Genomic DNA, 23936 nt, shown 5'->3' with positions numbered 1-23936 from the left:
CTCTCTCCATGCCTTCAAAAAAATGCAGCATATTGGCAAGATTTCCCATGGCTAAATCCATGTTGACTTTGCCCCATTAAATTATAGCTAATGTTCAGTAATTTTGTTTTGTATTATAGTTTCAACTATTTTGCCCAGTACAGAAGACAATATTCAAAGGGTGTGTCTGGCCAACCTTTGGAGTTAACTGGAGAAAACCTGATATTTTAATTACACCCCAACCCCCTCCATTCACTAGCTAAATTTTGGTTAGGCAACAAGAAGCCATGCTGGGTAGTTCTGAACATTCAGTAGGGATCTGCATTCATTCAAAATGAAGGGTAAAATGCAACAAATGAGGCCATTTTCATTTTATTCATGGAACCTCAAAATGAATGGAGGATGCCCATGAATTTGTGAGCATTCATGCACTGATTCCATGGTAAAACAATCCCAGTTCATATCTACAGTCAAGTAGCAATGTTCTATGTGAAGAAGCATGCAGAATGGGCTCCTGGATGCTCTGCCACAATGAATTTGGGTGTGGGCCCTCAATGACATAGTCTACCTTTAAGTGATATATCTTCCAGGAATATTCAACATGATCGCGGATCACCTCAATCAGATCTTTAGACTACATGAGTGGTCATTAGATCAGGAAGTTGCAGGTAACCTCTGGTCCCTCCAGGGTCATTCATCAATAGAACTGTTCTCTTCAGAAGTCATTCACAAAGTAAAAACATTTTGCTCCATTTTTCTCAGTGAGTTTAGATTAGTTCAGGATGCATTTCTACTTCAGTGGAATGCCAGTCTGCATTTCTGCCACTACCGTTGGTAGCCAGGATAATTAAAATGATAGTACAAAAGCAGGCAGATGTGATCCTTATTGCTCCAGCCTGGCCGAGTCAAGTTTGGTAATCCTACCTCATCCAACTCTTCAATGCATCTTCTGATTCAGCTAAAATCCTTGCCAACACTCCTTACCCAATCTACCTCATCTCAATTTGACAGCTTGGAGACTGATTATCCATCAATTTCCCCTTGGATGCTGCCAAAGGTGTAAGATATTCAAGCCGATGAAATATCATCGTGCATTAAATGGGTGCTCATAATTGAGCTCCTGCTCGCTTAACACATGCTGATTCACCTCTCCCGGGCACCTGATTTAATATTTAAATGGCCTGTCGTGGTAAAAAGGAGGTGTTAGGGAAAAGTTTGCATCCCTAGCGCCTTCTCCACATCAGGTGCCCAGGAGAGGTAGCTGTCAGCTGGTTAGGAAATAACAGATGCTCTATTTTATGAGCCATCTGTTTTCCTAATCTGTGCACAGCCACAGGTTAGGAAAATAGAAGCTCGTTAATTGAGCATCCATTTTCCTAACCTGACCACCGGCGACTTTTTTTTCAGTCCTCCTTTTATTGGTTCCTCTGACTTAATATTGAAGGAACTCAGAAAAGCAGTATTTTCTGCTTTTCTGTAAACTTTTGGGGCTCATCAAGAATTAACACCTGCTCTGGAGCAGGCATTAATTTTTTAGAGTAAAGATCTGCATGTTGAGCACACATTTTTTTTGCATCAGGGGGTAATAGCTAATAGCCTCATCATGTGATGAGCGTTATTAGCTTTGTGCTGGTTTGGATGCACATTTTGGATCTTGTAATCCCCTTATTGCATGAGGGGTTTCGGACATAAGTCCAAAAAGCACGTCCAAGTGCCTGTAAAGCTGTGCGCTCGACCAAGTGCACTATATTGCGTAGGTCTGATTGTAATTGCTGCCTGCCACTCCAAAGATTTTCTCAGATACCTGTTCCATCATCATCAAGACTTTGTACATCTTCTGGGAGGTTGCGTTTGAGTGCTACTGCAGCTTATCACCAATGTCCATTCACCCTCTGGTTTCCAAATTCATGAAAGGGTTGTGTCAAAGCCTGCTGTTTCCTGGAATCTTAATGCGGTCCTAGTGGAATTAATTAAACCCCAATTTGAACTATTGGACTGTATTCTATTGAAATTCCTCACTTGGAAGGTGGTGTTCTTAGTAGCAATTATTTTGGCAAGAAGAGGAAGTGAACTACAAACTTGGTTTCATATTCACCTGTCTTTCAGGTTTTCACAACAGAGTGGTTCTAGAAACTCACCCGAAATTTCTTCCAAAGGTTGTTTCTGTGTTCCACATTATTCAAGCCATTGTACTGCTCACATTTTTCCCAAAGCTGAATGTGCTCAAAGGTGAGAAAGCTCTGCATTCACTGAACTTTAAGAAGGCCATAGCTTACTACTTGCAAAGAACTCATCCCATAGACAGGCATCTTCTGTGATCCAAATAGTTTGGGCATAGCAGTAGCCAAACTATTTCCACTTGAAAGGAGGACTGCATCCACAATTGTTATGCACTAGCTAATTACATTAATTACAGATTCTGTCAAAGCTCATTAAGTCAGAGCCTTGGCTACTTCAGTAGCTCATTTGAGAGTGGTTTCCATCGAAGATATCTGCAAAACTGTAGCTTGGTTATCTGTTCATATCTTCACCTGCCATTATTGTTTGGACAATCTCCTAAGAAATAACAATAACTTTGGATAAACAGTTTTATGTAACCTGCTCATCAAATAGTCAACTCTACATGGGACAGCTTTTGTGCAAGCTTTTGTTTGGGACTCACCACACATTATTTATAATTCAGCCCTGCTTGTCGACAGAGAAAGCATTGTTGATTACTGTAAATGGGGGTTCTCTGTAGACAATAGGGTAAAATAGCCATATGTAAATCCCACCTAGTTTCTTGGAGAGTTGACTCTGTCAGTAGTCTACAACTCTGAAATTTACTGAGGACCTCACAAGGCAATTGGTTTTCTCAGACAAGTATATGCTCAGTGGAGCAAAGGATCTGCTGAGCTCAGAGAGTGATTCCTCTTGGCACCATTGAATGAAGTCGTTGTCAAGTTATAGCTAATTCATCTTACTATCTAAGGAGAACCCTTTTATGGTAAGAAAACTCACTTTTGATGAAACAAAATAAACATTAAAAAAGAAATAAAAACAAACCCCCTTTGAAATGGAACCTCCCTGGGTCCCCTGGATCCCTCCTGCCAATTCCCAGAGCTATTAGGGGCCTCCTAAGGCCTCTACACCCCTCTACCCTTTACCAAAACAAAGATTACAGCAAAATGGAGCCAGCTGACACTGAGACTGAAGCCATTTTGGCATTACTTTGGTGCTGGTCTCAGTGCTGGCTAGCACCATTTTTAAAGAGTTGCCAGTGAGTTAGGAGCAAGTGGGGATCCTACTGCTCCTTTTAAAGATACAGAACAAAACCCCACAAAAGAGTGGGGGCCAATGAGATCCCTGGATCCAGATCATTTGCGGGGTGGGGAGGATCTGACTGGACAGGTCTGAGGTAGGGCATACAGGGGGTCAGAGGGACCTGGGGAGGCCAAAGGAGACCCCAGGAATCAGTGGTGGAGAGCAGAGGGACCTCTGGGAAGTAACTTTATTTTTAATTTTTGGAATGAACTCAATATATCCAAAAACATTTGGGTATTTTCTGGCAAGGCTATTTTTAGTTTGAATGTTCCATTTGATTTAAATTAATTCACATCCTTAATTGATCTCTAAACTGGTTGATCACCAGTTTTCATTAAAAGATGGTCAAAAGATCTTCAAAGCATCATGGGGTTTGCTAATGGACCAGTTCCATGTTCTCTGCAACTGTTCATTGCACTACAGAACTGTTTGTCTCCCCAAGAATCATAGGATCTGACCTTGCAATCATATGGGTTCAAAATAAAATCTCTTTCATTAAGCAAGAAAAGTAACTCCCTTGTCTGAGCAATTGGTAGATTTTTACTTTTTTGTCCTTATTGATCCTTTTCCTCCCCATCATTACTTCCCCTTGTTGCAATTCTTTCTACAGATACTATCTAGATTCAAAAACAATTGTCACTGACAGTGATCCTATTCTGTCAGCTATGGCAGCAGCAGGGTGAGGCTGATCAATGGCAGCTGGATGAAATGGAATAAAATAGATGAAAAATAGTATGGGGTGGGAATAGAGTGGGAAGTTCTCATTAGATCCAGAGGTATTTATGGACTAAATGTGGTATAATTTAATTTAATTTTGTTTGCATCTTAGTTGAGAACCCACTCAATGCAGATTAGATTATAATAAATTATCAAAGATATACCTAAATGGTTTTCATCCAGTATTAACAGCACAAATTCCATTTAAACATCATACTTCCATACAATCACCCACCAATAAACCAATAAGATGAACTCCTCCCCCAGCAATAAACTAAGTATAAAATTAATTCATGTTTACAAACATTATTACTCCCATTGGGACACCAAAATTCTATACAAACCACCCATCAGTGGGCAGTATGAATCCAACCTTCTTCTATATGAGCCCTTCTCCTCTTAAGCAGGATGTAACAGTAATTTTCCAGTTATTCTGGCGTGACATTTGATTTGCCACAGATAACTTGCCTAAGTGCTGTCTTTACTTGCTTGTTCCTCAGCGTATAAATCAAAGGGTTCAGCATGGGTGTCACGGCAGTGTAGAGAACCGCGATTACTCGATCCTGCTGCAGGGAATACTTTGACTTGGGCCTCAGATACATTATTCCTGCACAGCCATAATGCAGTGACACCACAGTCATGTGGGAGGCACAAGTAGAGAAGGCCTTGCGCCTGCCCTCCGCTGAACGCATTTTCACCATAGCAGACATGATGAGGAAGTAGGAGATAAGTGTGAGAATGAAACAGCCAAGGACAATGAAGCCCAAGACAGAGAATAGGAGCAGTTCGTTGATGTGAGTATCACTGCAAGCAAGTTTCAGCAGAGGAGCAATATCACAGAAAAAGTGGTTGACCTGGTTGGGCCCACAGAAGGTCACACGAGCCATCATCACAGTGTGGACTAAAGAGTGCATACAGCCAATGACAAATACGGTGGCCACCAGCTGCATGCAGATGCGCTTGTTCATGATGACAGTATAGCGCAATGGATTGTAAATGGCTATATATCTGTCATAGCCCATCACAGCCAGTAAGGAGGCTTCAGTGGTCCCCAGGAAATGAAAGAAGAAGAGTTGGGTGATGCAGCCTTGATAGGAGATGCCTTTATTTACTGCTAGGAAGTTTATGAACATCTTGGGCACAGTTACCATGGAGTAGAAGATGTCAAGGAAAGAGAGGACTCTAAGAAAGAAATACATGGGGGTATGGAGATGGGGATCCACTGAGGTGATGACCATGATGGCTATATTGCCCAGTACATTTGTCATGTAGATGGCCAAGAAGATCACAAACAGGAAGATTTGCAACTCTGGGAGGTCAGAGAGGCTCAGTAGATGGAATTCAGTCACAAAGGTTGTATTGTAGCCTTGTGAAGCCATTTAATCTGTGTGGATTGCCTGTAGATAGAGTTTGAAACATAGAATATGATACATAAAAACATAAAATATGACACCAGGTGAAGACTACAAGGCCCATCTACTCTGCTGTTGTCATGGGAGGGGGGCAGTTCATTAGGGGAATTCCTCCAGTAAGAGGGGTGTTAGGACCCTGTGGTAGAGCAGAGCAGTATCTTCCACCTGTTCAGCTACCTCCCCTTGGATTTGACCCTCGGGATCTGGTGGCTAGCAGGACTTTCTTGGCAGGGTGCGTGGCAGGTTGTGGTCAGGGCAGGCATCATTCAGATGAAATTTGAGTCTAAGCAGAGGTGGGGGCAGGCAGAGATCAAACAAAGGTAAGGGTCAGAGACAGTCCAGGTCAGGCAACAAAGATCAGTCCAAGGAAGAGGAACTGGGAAGGCATGATAAGCAGGGCACAAGCACAGAAAGACAAGGCAGAAATAGGGTGAAAACCTACAAGCAGGAATGAGGTAGTTAGGCACATATTAAGGACAGGACACAACTGGAACAGAAGAGCTAGACAAGGTAGGGCAGGGCAGAAGTTATGCTAGGCAAGGCTGGACAAGTAGAAACACAGCAAGGCAAGGCAGGAGCAAGAAGAGACGAGATAGGAACAGAGTAAAACACATAGGCAGTAGCTAGCTAAACAGGCACATCACAAGGCAGGGCAAAATGGGAACAGGGGAGCAGGCAGTCATAGTGCGAGAGCAAGAACATACAGAGGGGATAGGCCAGAGAGAGGCCTAAACAGCGCAAGGCAGGGAAAACACAAAGAAACTAGGCAACCGGGAGACCTAGATGCACTGGCAAGAAGGGCCACTGAAAGGCCCATAGGGAACAGAAGGGCCACAGGGATCAGAAGAGCTACTAGGAGACCCACGGGGAATGGAAACGCTGGAACTGGGCAAGGCTAGTTAAGCGCAAGGTGGGCTAGAGCAAAGAGCTAGGCTGACTCGATGATGAGGCAGCTAGGGCAGGTCAGAGCATGGCCCAGTGAGGGACCCTGCTGGCAGGAGGGCTGTCTAGCATCCTGGATTGTGACAGCCCATGTTCTATTCCTGTTATACAACAGAGGTTATACCTTCATATTCTTGCAACTATAAAAATGCTTGCTTCTTGCGCATTATTTAATACCTTTGAGGAATTTAAATGTTTTTATCATATCTCCCTTCTCTCTTCTTTCCTCTAAGCTGTACATGTTTAGGTCCTGAGGTCTCATTTATGTGACTTACGATACAGATTCTTCATCATTTTGATAGCCCATTTCTGTAGTGCATTTACTCTGTCTATATCTTTGGAGATATCCTTCAGAATTGGACACTATATTTCAGGTGGGTTTCACCCATGATTTGTAGAGAAGCATTATCATTTTTTTCTACTGGTAATACTACTTCCCAGTGCAGCCTAGCATTCCTCTCCCTCTCTCACCCCTTCTTGCCAGACATTGTTTTGCAACCTTGATTTAATCAGATATGATCTTCCTGAGATCTCTTTCCGGTTTGGAGTAACTGCTTTCTTTCCTTCTTTTATTTATTTGGTAACCTGCTTTTCCTCCATAGGATTTAGCAGTGAACAATAAAAATACATGAAGGGGTCCACATTCTGCCGCTGAGCGGCTAGTTAAGTTAGCCAGATACACCTATAGCCATGCTGCTGAATATCCCGTGTACGTTTGCTGAATAAGTCTTATTCAGTTAACCTACTTAGCCGTTTGTCTTTGAATATCCACCCCTTCAGTGATTACCATGGATGTCCATTCTTTTGAAACAAAACAAGAAATGTCAATGACACTTCCTATTTTGTTTCATGATATTTTCAAAATGGAAAGAAAGAAAAAAACAACATTTTGTTGGTTTTACTTTTGTTTTGTTTTGGAAAGAAAAGGGAAAAATTCCCTTGCAATGCCAAGGCTTCCCCAGAGCTTCCCTGGGGCCAACCTAGGACCTTGCCGAAGCCTCCACATATACTGCGTCCATGAGGTCCTGAGGGGCCGGAGGGATGGCCACTTACTTCCTGCCTCTGGGTCATCCACTTTCAAATGATGCCAGTCAGTCCTGAAACCAGTGCCATAATAACTTCAAAATGGCACCAGTCTCAGGGCCGGCCATACAAACAAAAATTGTATCAGCCAGATCTGAGAATCTGCCATTTTGATGTCACTATGGCCTACTAGCGCGCATTAAAAAAAAAGGATGATCCAGGGGCAGAGGGTGAGTGGACATTCCTCCTTCCCCTCAGGACTCCCACAGACAGGGTAAGTGGGGGCTGGAGTGGTTCCTGGCCCTGGTATGTTTTTGGGGCAGGTGAGAGGGGGCACAGAGGGACTTGGGGAGCCACATTTTGTTTATATTTTAATGTTTATTTCATTTTTGCAGTGGGTATCAAAATGATACCCAGGGTGAAAAAGAACACAAAAATTAAAACAAACCCCAAAATACAGTTTTGAAGGCTGCACTGTCAAAGAGGATAACTTTCAAACTTCTCTGCACTGCTCCATACATGTGTGTATATGGGTCCGCACAAATTTAGTATTGTTTCTAACATTCCCATATCTATGGCCCCAAATGTACACGTGCATTTATTATTTTTGTGAAGAAATTTGCACACATTTGGAAATATTCACATGTACATGATAACTTGTACATGCGTATGCTTTTATCCACATGCACACGCACTTCCTGTTTTGGCAGTGCACCCCTGGCAAGTCTGCCAAATTTCACTTTCAAGGAAGTGTCTTGATTGGCATCCCTGGCGGTGAGAAATTAGATCCTCAAGTTCCCCATCCATAGGGTCAGGAGGAGCACTGCCAGATGTGGCAGGCCTGGAGGGGCCTCCAGGGCTTTTTGAGGGTTGGGGGCATGGTGGGGGGTCTTTTGTGGATGGGGGAGGGTTGTGGTAGGACAAAAGCCAAAAGGCAAAAAGGGATTTGGAAACAGATTCATGGAACTTTATTGGCATGCCCAATTATATTGAAAGAGTAATATAAAAGGGTAGAAAGAAAAGGGAATACATTAGGAAAAAGTGATAAGTAAAGTTAAGGTCCAGGTAAGGGAAAGAACAGCTTCAGGAACATGTTTCTGGTATTAGTGCTGGCCCCTACTACGGAACCACCAAGTGTCCCAGTTCCAGGATGGGAGAACATTGGGCCAGGCCTGGTTGTAAACTTAAACCCCAGAGCTGGGTTGTATCTGCAATCCCAGATTGTTCCCTTTGAAATCAGTTTTGCTGGGCCTATAATGCCTCAGAAAGAGGCTGTCTGAAAGCCTGGACTGGCCTACAAACTCCCTCTTGAAACTGGAAACCTTGACTACTCAGGGATTTTCTCTGTTCTGGTATATTTTCTAACCAGATGGCAGGACACCATATTTTGCTGCACAAAGGAACATAAGGAGCCATGAAACTGAGTCAAGACTTCAGTTCAAAAAATGGAAACTTACCATTGATGAGGTCACAGAACCAGCAACATTGAACTAAGAGCTTTGGATTGCTATTGAGGACCACCAGAAGAAGGCCCAGGAAATGTGCCAGAATGAAGGGGAGTGACTGGACTAGCTATATGCCTGGCAGGAAAAGACCAGACATAAATGTATTAAATGCCCATCAGGGAATGTCAACATGGTTCTATCCATTTCCTGCTTCCATCACAGGCCCCACTATTGCCCTGACACTCTACAATACCCTGTCTCTGCCTAGAGCTTCAAGAAATTCTCATGCAGATTAACTTCATCCTCGCCAGTTCCCTGGGTCAAGGGCAGCACTGTCAGAAGCAAAACTTTTAATGCACTCACAAGCCAGCTATTGAAATCAAGAGGGTGTTAGAACCTATTCTTAAAACCTGTACCAGGAATGTCAAGGGCTCCCATCTAACAAAGATCCATTGACTTGTGGCTGTATCTTGACTGTTTGTGGCTTGGAATCTAAGACCTGCCCCACACACTGAGGCTACCTCTGAGCTCCTATTACTAGCTAGGCACTATGTTATAAAGGAATGTTATACTGAAGCCTACATATTTCTGGGAACTTTTCTATAGCCTTGCCACCCCCTATAGCATATGGGTGTACCACCACTAGGAGCATTTGCCATAGCATCCATCTTGCCCAGAAATACAATGCCCTCTAACAGATTGTATGATCTGCTGCTCATCACACCCTGCAGCACAACAGCTGATGACTTGACACACACTTTTGTTCTGTTCACAGATACCACTTGCTTAGAGAAGAGGAGGAGGAGGAAAGGAAGAGGTAAGCAGCAGCCACCACTACTGCCACCACAACAACCATCACCAGTGGACCCTGTAGTAGTACAGTAGCCATTTCCCACTGCTTCTCCCAGGGGAGGCCCCAGGTCTAGACAGTCACCCATTCCACTCCCCAGTAGGGTCTTTCCTTCAAGAATCACATCACTACTAAAATCAAAGATGGATATCACAAACTCCTAACCCTATGGCATCTAAAACCTTTCCTTCCCCCATAGACTTCAGAATAGTCCTTCAACTACTCATCTTCTCCAACCTGGACTACTGCAACTCACTGCTATTCAACTTACCTCTCAAACCAACAGACCACTCCAAATCCTCCAAAATACAGCCACCAGAATACTCACTGGAACTAAAAAAACATGATCACATTACTCCTACACATATCACTACACTGGCTCCCAATAAAATTTAGGATAGAATATAAAATAATATACGAAAAACAAAAAACTGGCTAAGTACATCCATAAAACTGCACTCTCCAAACAGAAACTTCTGCTCAACTAATAAAGGTCTATTAAAGATTCCACCTGCTCGTTCCAAACAACTTACCTCAACTCAGAAGAGAGCCATATCGCTAGGAAGCCCCAAACTCTGGAACACCCTCCCAATCAAACTCAGAACAGCAAAATTTAAAAACCTTCAAAAAAGAACTAAGAACCTGGATGTTTACCAAAGCCTACCAACTCACCCAATGACTCTCAAACATCACTTCCCTTCTACTGACCCTATGCAAACATGTGGAACCAATGCAAGCACGTAATATAACACATAACCGAAACTGTATAGTTTGACAGCCGAACTACATCTATAAAGCCTACAATATCTATGTTAACAATCACAGGAACCTTTTGGAAACTCTGTTAAACATCAAAACATTGTAAACTGTTGTGATGGCGAAACCGAATGATGATATATAAAACTCGATAAATAAATATATAAATAAATTTGGCCCTGGAACCTGGATATTGGTCCTGTGGCTGCCCAGCCTTTTCTGGATAATGGAGGTGAACAGTTTACACCCAGTTTCAGGGCAGCAATCCATGGATACAGAGGCAGGCTCTATGTCCATGGCCTGTGTGGCAACATTGGGAGTTAGTGGAGATGGTAGACATCTCGCACAGGCTCAAGAGGGATACACAGCTGCTCTTGAGTGGTGGGAATGAGGTGACTGCCATAGCCCCCAGCCCCCTAGGCCATTCAGGACCTGGCCTTAAGGGCTTCCTTTTTATGTTATGTCATAGTTTTATCCCTACATTTTTCCACCTCTTCTTCCTATTTTAAGTTTTTATGAATAGTTTTAAAAGGTTTGCTATTTTCTATAATTGATAAAAGTTGTATTTATTTTAATACTGTGTGAGTCACTGTCTTTTGCATGCTGGAGACCTTCTAGTTCCTCAGTCTTGCCCCTTTCCCTACAGTTCATTGCATTCTCTCTCACATCCATCTACTGCCATGCATGTACTTTGGCATGCGGCTCTGTTCACTAACCTCTTGTCTGCACTCATCTACCCTTACAACATCAGCCTCTGTTTTATACCAATTAATTAGGGCCTGCATTCTATACTTGGCTCCCTAGAATGTCCTTCCTTGCATGGACACAGCGATTATATGACTGGATAGACTAAATAGACCATTGTGTTTCTATGTTTCTGTGAGTTATCAGTTTTGTCTTATTTCTTCTAAGTGCCAGAATGTGAGTGCGGGCAGGCCACAAACATATACAGGAAAATATCCTGTCAACTTCCCAAATACAAACGTAAGTCAATGGGGAGACATAGAGATGACAGTTCATGGCCCTTTCACCTACATCTAACCTTCCAGCAAAGAAAAGGTAGGAGCTCCTTTCCAGAGAAGCAGTAAACTTATAATCAGTCACCTCTATTTCCCTAATAATGGTGCTATAAATGAAAGCTAGAATGAAAAAAGTCTGTCTAAATGTGTTAAAGAAGACAAACCTGGAGCACTACAGAAGGCAGAGCTGACTACAGGTCACATCCTCATTTTCTGCTTCCTTACACTGGATATCCTCGCCAGTAGGTGCCCACTTACCTCCACAATGTTCTCAGCTTCCAGCTGCAAATTCCTTCATTACCATGCCCACACTTACATCTCTGAAAGCCCCACTTTCCAATGGAGATCTGCCTGCCAGAACACAGGTTTTCCCTGGGAACCTTATCTATCTAGGCAAAAGGCATTTTTGAGGGCTCTCACTTTAAAGCTTCCAGCTGTGAGTTATCAGGGACTCCTTGATGTTTCCATTACTTCACCTTCTTCAAAGCTTGGCTATCACTGAAGCTGGGTCTGAATTGTAATTTCCCTCAATTGCTTCCCAGCCAGACTTCAATTTGACTACATGGCATTAGTAGGGTAGATGAAGCTAATGAGATCAAGTAGAAACTTACCATGTGACAGGGCAAAGGGCCATCGGCGCCATTTTGATTAGTGGCAGCTGATGGCCCGGGAACGGGAGATCGCTCCCGGGATCCCCACTGGACCACCAGGTACCTGTAAAATGTTTTTGGGGGGGTCGGGAGGGTGGGGAAAGCAAAGGGGTTAGTTTTAAAGGGTCGGGGTGGGTTTAGGGGTTATTTTTGTGTGCCATTTTTCTCGCCCTCCCCCAAAACGATAAGAGAACCCCCACGATCAATATCGTGGGGTTTTCCTATCATTTCGGGGGATCCCCCGATTTCTGACGATTTTGAAAATATCGTCCGATATTTTCAATCATCCGAAGCCGATTCACATCCCTAATACTAAGATCTGCAATAGAGTGGACATGCTTGAAGGAGTAGAGAGAATGAAAAGTGATTTAAGAAAGCTTAAAGATTTGACAGATGGGATTCAATGCCAAGATGTGCAGAGTCATGCATCTGAGTTACAATAATCCAAAAGAGTTGTATGTGAAGGAGATGAAAGACCAAGAGACGGATCTTGGTGTCTGGTGATCTGAAGGTGGCAAAGCAATGTGATAAGGTGATAGCTAAATCCAGAAGAATTCTGAACTGCATTGAGAGGAAAAACCAGTAAGAAAAAGGAGGTGATAATGCCCTTGTACAGGTCCTTAGTGAGACCTCACCTGGAGTACTGTGTTCAGTTATGGAGCCTACATCACGAAAAGGATAGAGACAGAATAGAGGCAGTCTAGAGAAGGGCGACCAAAATGGTAAGTGGTCAGTATTGGAAGACTTATGAGGAGAGGCTGAAGGATCTAAATAAGTATATCCTGGAAGAGAGGAGGTGCAGGGTAGATATAATACAGACCTTCAGATACCTGAACTGTTTTAATGATGTACTAACTTTAAACCTTTTCCATTGGAAAGAAATCAGTAGAACTAGGGGTCACAAAATGAAACTCTATGGGGGATGACTCAGAGCCAACACCAGAAAATATTTCTTCACAAAGAGGATGGCAGATGCCTGAAATGCCTTTCTGGAAGAAGTGGTGAAGACGAAAACAGTCAAAGAATTCAAAGTGACATGGGATAAACACTGTGGCTCCCTAAAAGCTAGAGGATGGAAATGAAGAAAAGGGTGCATGGGATAATTTGCTGGTGTGGCGGTTACTGCTCTTAACCAAGAAGCCTTGATACTTTTGATGCAACTGCAACATTGCTCACCGCTTCAATGGCAGGGGGAAAAAGGGAGTTGGAGTCAGAAAACAACCAACAAGGGCCCCGACATTTATGGTCGGGATAACTGATAAGCATGAGGGTAACCTGCATGGAGCAGCAATAATTACTACCCTTACCAGAAGGCAAGGAATTACCTCCCTTAACCAATAAGCCTTGATGCATTTGGCACAACTACAATGTCACTCTCTGCTTTGACGACAGTGGGGTGGGTGGGTGGAAGAAGGATTGGATTCAGATGACAACCAATATGGACCCTGACTTTTATGGTCTGGGGTACTGTTATGCAGAAATAAGTGAAAAATCACAGGACTGCTTCGAAGACCTAGTCCATAAGCAAAACATATCAGCACTGTCTGATTTTTCAAGAAGGCTCATCACCCAGTAAAAGTGTTGCTAGCAGTAAATATTTTATGGGTTATCATAAAGCTTGGGAATAACTGCATGGAGTGGCAGTTGCTACCCTTAAGAGAAACATAGGGGTAACTTGAACAATGCAACAGATACTACCATAAGAAGCTTGCTGGGCAGACTGGATAGCCATTTGGTCCTTTTTTGCTGTCATTACTATGTTGCTATTTTACTATGTTAGGTTGGCTTTTACACACACAAGTCTAGGGATTTTATAACAATGAAATTACCAGTTTTACCAATTAGACTTCCAGTTCGCCCAGTCTATCTGCATCTCATGAAGACTCTCCTGGGTCTTCAGCCTGAAGTTCCCCCATTTCACCCAGAACCCCCACCCAGTCATTTTTTCACTTTTGAGCTGCTTATGATCACTTACACCAGAAATTGAGCAGGATACACAAATAAAATACTTTCATGTGTCATTTTGGCAGGTTGTAAAATAATTTGTGTGCGTAATGCCCCTGGCCTGCCCCTTTTTTACAAATGCAAATGTATTTGTGGTATGGATAAATGCATGTATGTTGTAGTTTTTAAAATAGCATACAATCACATATGTGCTATTTTACGCATGCAGGTGCTATTTTAAACGTGCTCATCTTTTTAAAATTCACCTCTAAGCGCATAAATAGACTTTTGAAAATTGCTAAAATAAAATGTTACATTTACACTTGTAACTCTTGAAAATTACCTCCTCAAAGTGTGCTTACATGTGTAAAACCTATTGACAATTATGATTATGATTATTTATTATATTTTATTGATTGCCATTTCTTACTACAGTGAATCAAGGCAATTTACAATAATCCTTAAAATAAAACAACATAAAAATAGTCAATAAAACATAAGCAGCATGTGATAAATAATAAAACCATAAAATATAATGGAGCATCAAAATAAACTAAAAATGATATTAAAGAGATGCTTGAAATGCATGTGCAAATAAAAATCTTTTAAGGGATTTCCTAAACTTCAAATAACTTCAGTTCAATTCAATGGCAAATATTGTAGCAATTTTCAAAAGCCCACTTACACGGTAAAGTGCATTTAGACAATTAAAACACAGATTAAAGTATGTAAATCCTTTTATTTATTTTTTTATTTCCATGATTTTTTATGATTAAATCTGTTTTATTGGATCTGGAAGCATAAACAAACAGTGAAGGAATACACTTATACCGCAATATTACCACACTTGTGTTCAAAGCTGTTTACATCATCCATCATACATACACAAATAAGTATCACAGCATCTTAAAAACCAAAATTATTAAACATCATTTAAAAACATTTTCCTAAAACTCCTGTAATCTGCTATTAGACATATCTCTAAAGGCAACTTATTCCATACCATGGGAGCTATCTGTGAGAATGCATGATTCAAGGTCACTCTGAGGTAGGGATGTGAATCGTGTCCTCGATCGTCTTAACGATCGATTTCGGCTGGGAGGGGGAGGGAATCGTATTGTTGCCGTTTGGGGGGGTAAAATATCGTGAAAAATCGTGAATGAACAATCGAAAAAAATCGAAAAATCGCAAAACCGGCACATTAAACCCCCTAAAACCCACCCCCGACCCTTTTAAATTAAATCCCCCACCCTCCCGAACCCCCCCCAAATGACTTAAATAACCTGCGGGTCCAGCGGCGGTCCGGAACGGCAGCGGTCCGGAACGGGCTCCTGCTCCTGAATCTTGTTGTCTTCAGCCGGCGCCATTTTCCAAAATGGCGCCGAAAAATGGCGGCGGCCATAGACGAACACGATTGGACGGCAGGAGGTCCTTCCGGACCCCCGCTGGACTTTTGGCAAGTCTCGTGGGGGTCAGGAGGCCCCCCACAAGCTGGCCAAAAGTTCCTGGAGGTCCAGCGGGGGTCAGGGAGCGATTTCCCGCCGCGAATCGTTTTCGTACGGAAAATGGTGCCGGCTCACGATTCTAACGATTTATAACGATAAATCGTTAGAATCTCTATTGTATTGTGTTCCATAACGGTTTAAGACGATATTAAAATTATCGGACGATAATTTTAATCGTCCTAAAACGATTCACATCCCTACTCTGAGGTGTGTATCTTTTGTACCTGGAGCCATTAGCAACTGTTCATTTTCAGAGCATAAACTACATTGAGGGCAATATTCTTGCACTAAATCTGATAAATACAGAGGACATTTCCCAATGTAACATAATTAAAATTTTAAACTGCACTTGGGTTTCGACTGGGAGCCAATGTAGTTATTTAAGCAGAGGAGTTACGTGTGCAGATAACATACAACCTGTGATCACCCGAGCTACAGTGTTCGTGAATAATTGTAGTGCTTTCAGATAGCACTTTGGAAGGCTCACGTAAAGCCCATTGCAGTAGTCTGTGCATGCCAATACAAATCCTGCATAACATTTCTAAAATCATTCTTATTTAAAATATATTTCAATCATCTAATTTAGCTCAGTTTATAAAAATCTGTTCCTAACTATTGTTTGTTACTGCAGTTACATAGAAAATTCTGTATCTAAAAGCACTCCTAAATCACAAAAGAATTCTGCTATCTTCACATTTTGAAAATTATCTCCAGTGTCTATAAGTTGAAGACTGTCGATGTATGTTGAAGAACTACATTCTGCCATGAAGCCGGCCTAATACTATAGGTCACGGAAGTTTTAGAGGGAAAAAAACAAGATAGAAAGGAACAGGAGGGAGGTTCTGAAGCTAAATTTGGGCTTTAGGTAGGAAATTAAAATCCAAAACCTTTAGGGATATATTCTCAGAAAATTCCCCATGCAGGACCCCAGATGCAGGCTGAGCTCTGGGGTCTCAATGCAGGGAAGAGGGCTTTAGATTTGTTAGGAACTGAGGAGCATCCTGAGAACAGGGAGCCTATCCCAACAGGATGGGCTCTACCTTAGCCAGGGTGGAACCCGGCTGCTGGTGATAACATTTTAAAGGAAATTGGGTAATTTTTAAACCAGAATGAAGGGAAAAGCAGATATTCATTCAGGAGTGCATGGTTCAGAGTAGAGATGTGCATCACCCGAACCTTTTGGTTCGGGCTTCGTTTTCGGCCCTTCGTTTTTGAGCTTTTGTTTTTCGTGGGACCCGAAATTTTGGATTAGTGCGCGCTAACATTTTAACGTTAGTGCACGCTAACCCACAAACCAAATTGTTTCCGAAATTTTGGGAAAAATTCCTTCGGTTTTCGGGGTCCCTGAACCTGGATGAATTAGGAAATTTCATTGAAATTGCCTAATTCGTCCAAAACGACTGCACATCCCTAGTTCAGAGTGAGATATTTTCAGAGGATACTGGCACTACAAGGAAGTTAGAATATTCCATTAGAGAAATTCTTTGCCTCATTCTTTACTGAGGACAACGTTGGGAATATACCCACACTGGAAATATTCTCTAAAGGCAGTGATTCTGAGCAACTAAAGCAAATCTCTGCAATAATGAAAGATGTAATAGATCAAATAGACAAACTATAGAGATTGCCAGGATCAAAAGGTATCCATTCTAGACTCCTGAAAAAACGCAAACACAAAATTGCAAACTTGTTACCAGTAATCTGTCACCTATCATTTAAAACAGCTAATGGCCAATATAAAGCCAATTTTTTTTTAAAGTGCTCTAGAGATGATCCAGGAAACTATAAACCAGTGAATCTGATGTAGATGCCAGGCAAAATGGTACAAAACATTACTGGCCATATAGACAGACATGGCTAAATGGAAAAGAGTCAATATTGTTGTAGCAAAGGGAACAGCGCGCGCATGTTATAAAATCGGGCGTAGATTTGTTCGCCGGGTTGCGCGAACAAATCTACGCCCGGGTGCACCTTTTAAAATTTGGCCCTGACCGACTGATGAGCCAGAAGGGTCTCGATGACCCGGAGGAATGGGTGAACTAATTGGCAAAACTGGTAATTTCCTTGATGCTCACATATTTTAAAATATACCAACTTATGCGCGTAAATCCTAATACATATGCGAGTAATTACTATTTTATTTTTGCATGTAAAATATACATGCATATATTTTAAAAATTGATAGGAATAGTACATCCATTCAATGCTTTGAGAAAGGTTCTTTCAGTACATTGCATGTATTCACACATAAGCCTACATATACGCATATGCTGTGGCGTAGAGATACATGTATTTTATAAAATGCATGTATATCATATGCACAGATTATAAAATACTAATATAGATTTGTAAATGGCTATATATGTGTGCGTATGCTGCTGCATGCATATGTTTGAACATTATCTTCATAATTTTTATTTTTAAAAATTATGGGCATAAATTATACGAGATAAACTTCCTGTAGACATTAGAAGATAGTGCAAATAGGTATCCCAAGATAATTTTCAAAACAAAAATATTTACATACTTTTTTCTTTGAAAATTGGTGTAAAAAAGTAAGCAAGTAAATGTTACCCACACATTTTATGGGAAATGAAATTTACCCCCACAAGTTCGTCCTGAGTAAATTTCAAAATTCATATTAGGGGATACAAAGCAAGATTTTTTTTTTTTTTTAACTATTACACACCACTCACTCTCAGCACTCTAAAGGCTAATGTAAAAATCTTCAAATGATAACTGGCAGCCAGTGTAGTTCCTTAAGTCCCTAACGCTGCCCCTGCTTCCTAATATTACACGAGTCATCACATTCTTCACTACTTGCACATTGCAAATAGCCCTACAACATAATTTTCAAAGGGAAATTTAAATGAAAATGTAACATGCTATTGTAGACATTTTCAAACGCCTATTTTATCCACATTAAGTGGCCGGTGTAATAAGCTGCGGTAGACTGCTGCGGGTTTTTGCACGTAGTATTATGCACGTTTTCCCACATTAATCTTAATGCGTGTATGTAATAATGCGGCTAGCGTGGAAACCCGCTCAAAAGCCATGGCTGGTTTAGCATGAGTCCATGCTAATGCCATGCAAAGGAGGCGATTAATTATTCACGGGCAATTCAGAGTGTCACGCTGGCACTAGTACGGATTTTTTTAAGCAGGTTTTTTAGCGCCTGAGTCAGGGCAGGAGTTAAATGTTAAGTGCCTGAAGTTAAGTGTAAGTGTCTGGAGGTCAAAAAATTAAGTGGTGGAAGCCAGGAGTGAGGTCAGAGAGGGAACAGGCACATGTCAGAAATGCTGAATGCTTTTGTAGCCCCTTCCAAATTTCTGCTGCATTTCTCCCGCTTACCGGCACCCACTATTTTTGCTCCCATGCGGTCGGTGATGGATCATGAAAGGGTTAGACTTTGCTCTACCCAACTTCACGCCCACTCCCGGACCACTAACTCACAACTGTCTTAAACTCTTTCAACCGAGAATCAATCACTGGATACCATATTAATGTGGATTGATGTGTTGTTTATTGCATAGGGCCTTCAGCACTTGTTTTAGTAGAAATATCTGTGCCGATATTTGTTTAACGTGGATTTTCTGCATGTGTCTCATTTGCATGCTGTCCCTTTATCACATCCATTGGATAAACTTGCTTTTGCCATGCACACTAAAAAAAAATATGCTAAAAAATAGCACCAATTTCACCATGATTCTTATTACATTGGCCCCGATGTGCATTTAACGCGTGTAAAACCTATTGACAATTCAATAGCATATAGTGTAACAATAAATTATCTGATGATCTTAAGGTGGCCAAATGGATAAAGTTACAGCAAAAATCAGAAAGATGCTTGACTGCATAGAGAAAGGAATAGCAGAAAAAGGAGATGATATTGCCCCTTTATAGGTCCCTGGTGAGACTTTATTTGTAATATTGTGTAGAATTCTGGAGACCACTCCTTCAAAAGGATATAAACAGGATGGAATTGGTCCAGAGGGTAGCCACTAAAATGTTCAGTGGTCTTCTTCATTCTAAAACATAAGGGGATAGTCTTAAAGATCTAAACATGTACTCCCTAAAGGAAAGTCGTATAGAGACATTTAAATATCTCATAGGTTTCCAGGAACTGGAAGAAAGCCTCTTTCATCAGAAAGGAGGCTCTAACATGAAGGGTCATGGGATGAGGATGAAAGGGGATAGACTCAGGAGTAATCTTTGGAAATATTTCTTTACAGAGAGGGTGGTAAATGCATGGAACAGTCTTCCATTAGAGGTGGTAGAAACAAAAACAGTATTTCAATTCAAGAAATCATGGGATAAATACAAAGGATCTCTAAGGAAGTGATGAGATTTATAAAGCTAAATTAATTGAGTCGATAGGCAGACTGGATGGATCATAAGATCTTTTTCTGCCCTCATGTTTCTATGTTTTTAAGTTAAACAACATTGATCCTAATACATATCCCTGAGGTATTCAGCTATTCACTGCTTTCCATTGAGCAAATTGACCATTTAGTCCTATTCTCTGTTTCCTATCTTTTAACCAGTTATGAACCCACAGTAAGACATTGTCTCCTATTCCGACTTGTTAGTCGTCTAAGCGTCTGTGATGAAGTACTTTTATCAAATGCATTCTGAAAATCCTAATACACTACATTGATCAGCTCACCTTTACTCACATGATTATTCACACCTTCAAGTAATTCTAATGGGTTAGTAAGGCATGAATTCCCTTTGCTAAATCCATGCTGAATCTTCCTAATTGAGCTATGTTTCTCCATACGACCAGTAATTTTGTTTTTGACAATAGCTTCTACCATTTTACTCTGCACCAATGCCAGACTCACTAGTTTCTAGTTACTTGGATCATACATGAAGCTCTTTTTGAAAATTGGCATTATATTTGCTACCCTTCAGTCCTCAAGCATAAAGGCAGATTTGAACAATAGGCTATAATATTTGAGTTCTTTTAGAAATTTGAGTTGAATGCCATCAGGCCCCAGTGATTTGTTACTATTTAGTTTGTCAATTTGCTCTAGTACCTCTTTCAGATTCACAATAAATTGTTTCAGTTTCTCTGAATCATCACTTATAAAGAATGATTCAGGCATAAGTATCTCCCTAGCATCCTCTAAGGTAAAGACTGAAGCAAATAATTCATTTAGTTTTTCTGCTATATTCTTATTCTCCCTGACTGCCCCTTTTATTTGCTGGTCTTCTAAATGACCCAGTTGACTCCTTCACAGTTTTAATGTTTTTAATGTAATTGAAAAAGTTTGTATTATCAGTTTTTGCCTCTTTTGCAAATCTCACCTCAAATTTTCTCTTAGATTTCTTTATTAATGTTTACATCTAATATGGCAGTATTTATTTGCCTCCTATTTTTCTCACTAGGTCCTGTTTTCCATTACTTAAAAGATGCCTTTTTGGATTTGATAGGCTCATTTACAACACCGTTTAGCTAAGCTGGCAGATACTTTTCCATTTTTTCACCTTTTTGAATGATGAATGGGGAAAGATGGGTGCTCTGCTCCATCTTTGGCATCTACTATAGACTAAAAAAGCAAGAAGAAAAGATAGATGAATTTCTTATCATCATCTTTTTAAAGGATTGAAGTTACATAACCTGGTAATTATGAAGGACTTCAACTATCCATGCATCTTCTGGAAAAATAATATTGCAGTGCATAAATAGTCTACCAAGTTTCTTAAAATATATTGGGCTCCGCTCAACCTTTTTGGTTCAGAAAGTAGAGACTCTGGCTAGAGGTTCCTCTGGACTTTTTCCTCACAAATAGGTTCCTCTGGACTTTTTCCTCACAAATAGCAAAGTACATGTTGCATTTTGTGAACAATATGATGAAGCGAAGATCTTTTTGAGAAGGTATAATTAGAAACATTCAGAAATAGTATAGGTGGCTTATGAATGGCTAGAGTGGTGGAAGAGACATATTTGTAGAAGGATGAGGTTGTGGTGGGGAAGCAGATAGTTTCCAAATGGATGGGAGGTTTCAGATGTCTGCATAGGCAGAGAGGTAGTTTGCAGATGGATTGTGGAGGAGAGGTACTTTTGCATAAGAGCCTAAAGTAGAAGATAAACTTGGTAAAAGCAATCATAGAATGTGAAAAGATCATGAATGCAAGGATGGAAAGATAAGATACCAGCAAATGAAAATAATTTAACTTCAAGAAAGCAGACTTTTATAATATTAAAAAAAACAAGAAAAAGCCAGTCTGATATTAAAAAAACCTGGAAAGTTAATAAAAAACCAAACTGTATAACATGGAAGGTCTTTAAAGAACTAAAAAGAAGGAATATTATATAATAGGCCAAATTACTGACAGATTAGTATAAAGAGATATAATTAGCTTTTAGGGGCAGAATTAGGAAGACCAAGATACAAGATGCATATAATAAGATGCAAAAGGTAATAGGAACACATTTTATGAATACTTTAGAAATGAGATTAAGACCAAGAAAAATGTTGGCCCTTTATTGAAAGAGGAAAGAGAGCTGACATGTAGAAGATTGAGGGATATGGTATTTTTTTTTTAACTTTGTCATCTGCAAAAAAGTTCATTGGTGAAAAGATTTGCAATAATTTGAATCAATGACGTACAACTGAGGATAGGAGCTCACATTAAAACAGCGAAAGAATGTATTAAAAGAGCACTCAGATAAGCTGGTTCACATGACAGGCCTTAGAGAAGTTTAGGTTATTGCAGTCATTAGCTGTTAGACCTGAGAACTTGCAGCAGCAAAGTCTGAGAAAACTGGAAACACAAGAGGGTAGTGCCTGTCTTGAAAAGATTTGACAAAATAGGATCCATGGAATTATAGATCTTTAACCTTAGTACCTGCAAAAATAATGGAACATATCAGTTACTTTGCAAGCGCCTAGTTGGTAACCAACATAGGTCTTAGTAGAACTAATTTTGATAACCCAACTTCATTCTCTTCAATGCCAGAGTGACAGGTCTTGTAGATAAGGAGGTAGCAGGTGATGTGTTATATCTTGCCATCAAAAATCTTTTTTACTTTTTCAAATAACTATGGCTTGTAAGGTGAGTGTACAACTGTATGGATATATTTTCTCAAAAATTAGCTATCAATTGTTTAATACCAATCTTGGAGTAGACAGCTGTACCCTCATACACCCAAATTATGACTACAGCATGAGCAACTGAAGAAAGCCTTCAGGGAGGACCATCTTCATATACCCAGAGAATGAACTGAGCAGGAAAACAGAAAAAAGAAAGATGAGGTAGAAAGAGAAGACCTGTACCTGTAATTCTGAAACTGATATAGGACTTCTGAACAGTGAATATATTGCCGAATTCCTGAGCTTCAGATGAGGTGAGATCCGAGGGCTCGAGAGGGGACACCGACGCCAGCAGAGAGAGAAGGTGATCAGAATGTATCAAGGAAGACAGTGAAATTTTAAGAAGTAGAAACCAGGGAGATTGCCCTGTACTGAAGGACTCTTCAGGGTCAGAGCCTGATCTTCTCTGGCTCCTAGAACTGACGTGACAGCACCTTTTATCACTTATCACCTGCCCCCACACATATCCCTTGTGTGCTCATTATCAGTAATTGCACAAGCTCAGTCTGTGAGAAGCATGATAAACATCATTAATTTTTTTTTTGTATACATGTTTTGGCAACTCTTACTTTTTAAATATGTTACATCAGTCACTATTAGAGGTGTGCTTTTTGAGGATTTTTGAAAAGTTAAGTCATAACCTTTTGTGTAAGTCATAGATCAAGGGAAACTCCAAAAATCAAAGCTCATTAGTCAGTTATCATGAAACTAAAAAAGAGGTTTCACTTAGGTCTGAAGTGCAGCTACCCCTTCAAGGTTTAGGAAAGCTCAGAACCATTCACAGCATGATGGGCACCACTTTAGAGGGGAGGGGGGGAATGCATCACTTGGTTTTCTGTTTTCATTCCCCCCCCTCCCTCCCCCCATTATCTTCATATCACCTACACATGGCACTGTTAGGGCTAAGGCCTTGCATGGCCCCGACACTACAGGAGCCTGTTGAAAGGAGATGGTCTGATTGAGAGTTTAATTCTGGGTCAGGATAGGCATATTCCTTCCAGGTTCAACTGCTTAGGTACTCCATTTTCTCAAGACCCTTACTGACACCAATGAACAGAAACACACACACTTATATCTGGTTTATTCTTCCGAAACTCTCTTCTCTCCTTTAACCTCCTGAAGTCCAGTAGTGTCTTCTCCCATTTCTCCTCTCAATAATGTCAGTCAATCCTATTGGCTGGACTTACTTTGATACAGTTATGAAACATGGAGATGGAGTGATGGGGGAGAGTATTGCATATGCTCTGAATATCTTCCACACATTGGTTAATGATCTGGAAGTAAAAGCTCT

At 40.8% G+C, this 23936-nt stretch overlaps 1 protein-coding gene across 1 annotated transcript; it reads right to left on the bottom strand.

Annotated features, from left to right (window-relative positions):
- Positions 1-4427: 4427 nt before the first annotated feature.
- On the bottom strand, positions 4428-5378 carry LOC115082482 (olfactory receptor 12D2-like). Its single transcript, XM_029586704.1, has one exon. The coding sequence runs from the start codon at positions 5376-5378 to the stop codon at positions 4428-4430; it is 951 nt and encodes a 316-aa protein (XP_029442564.1).
- Between the last annotated feature and the right edge of the window lie 18558 nt (positions 5379-23936).

This window comes from Rhinatrema bivittatum, unplaced genomic scaffold (assembly GCF_901001135.1).
Source record: "Rhinatrema bivittatum unplaced genomic scaffold, aRhiBiv1.1, whole genome shotgun sequence".
Classification (NCBI taxonomy): Eukaryota; Metazoa; Chordata; class Amphibia; order Gymnophiona; family Rhinatrematidae; genus Rhinatrema; species Rhinatrema bivittatum.
Note: the sequence above shows the minus strand (reverse complement) of the source record. Positions and strands in the feature narration are given on the sequence as shown.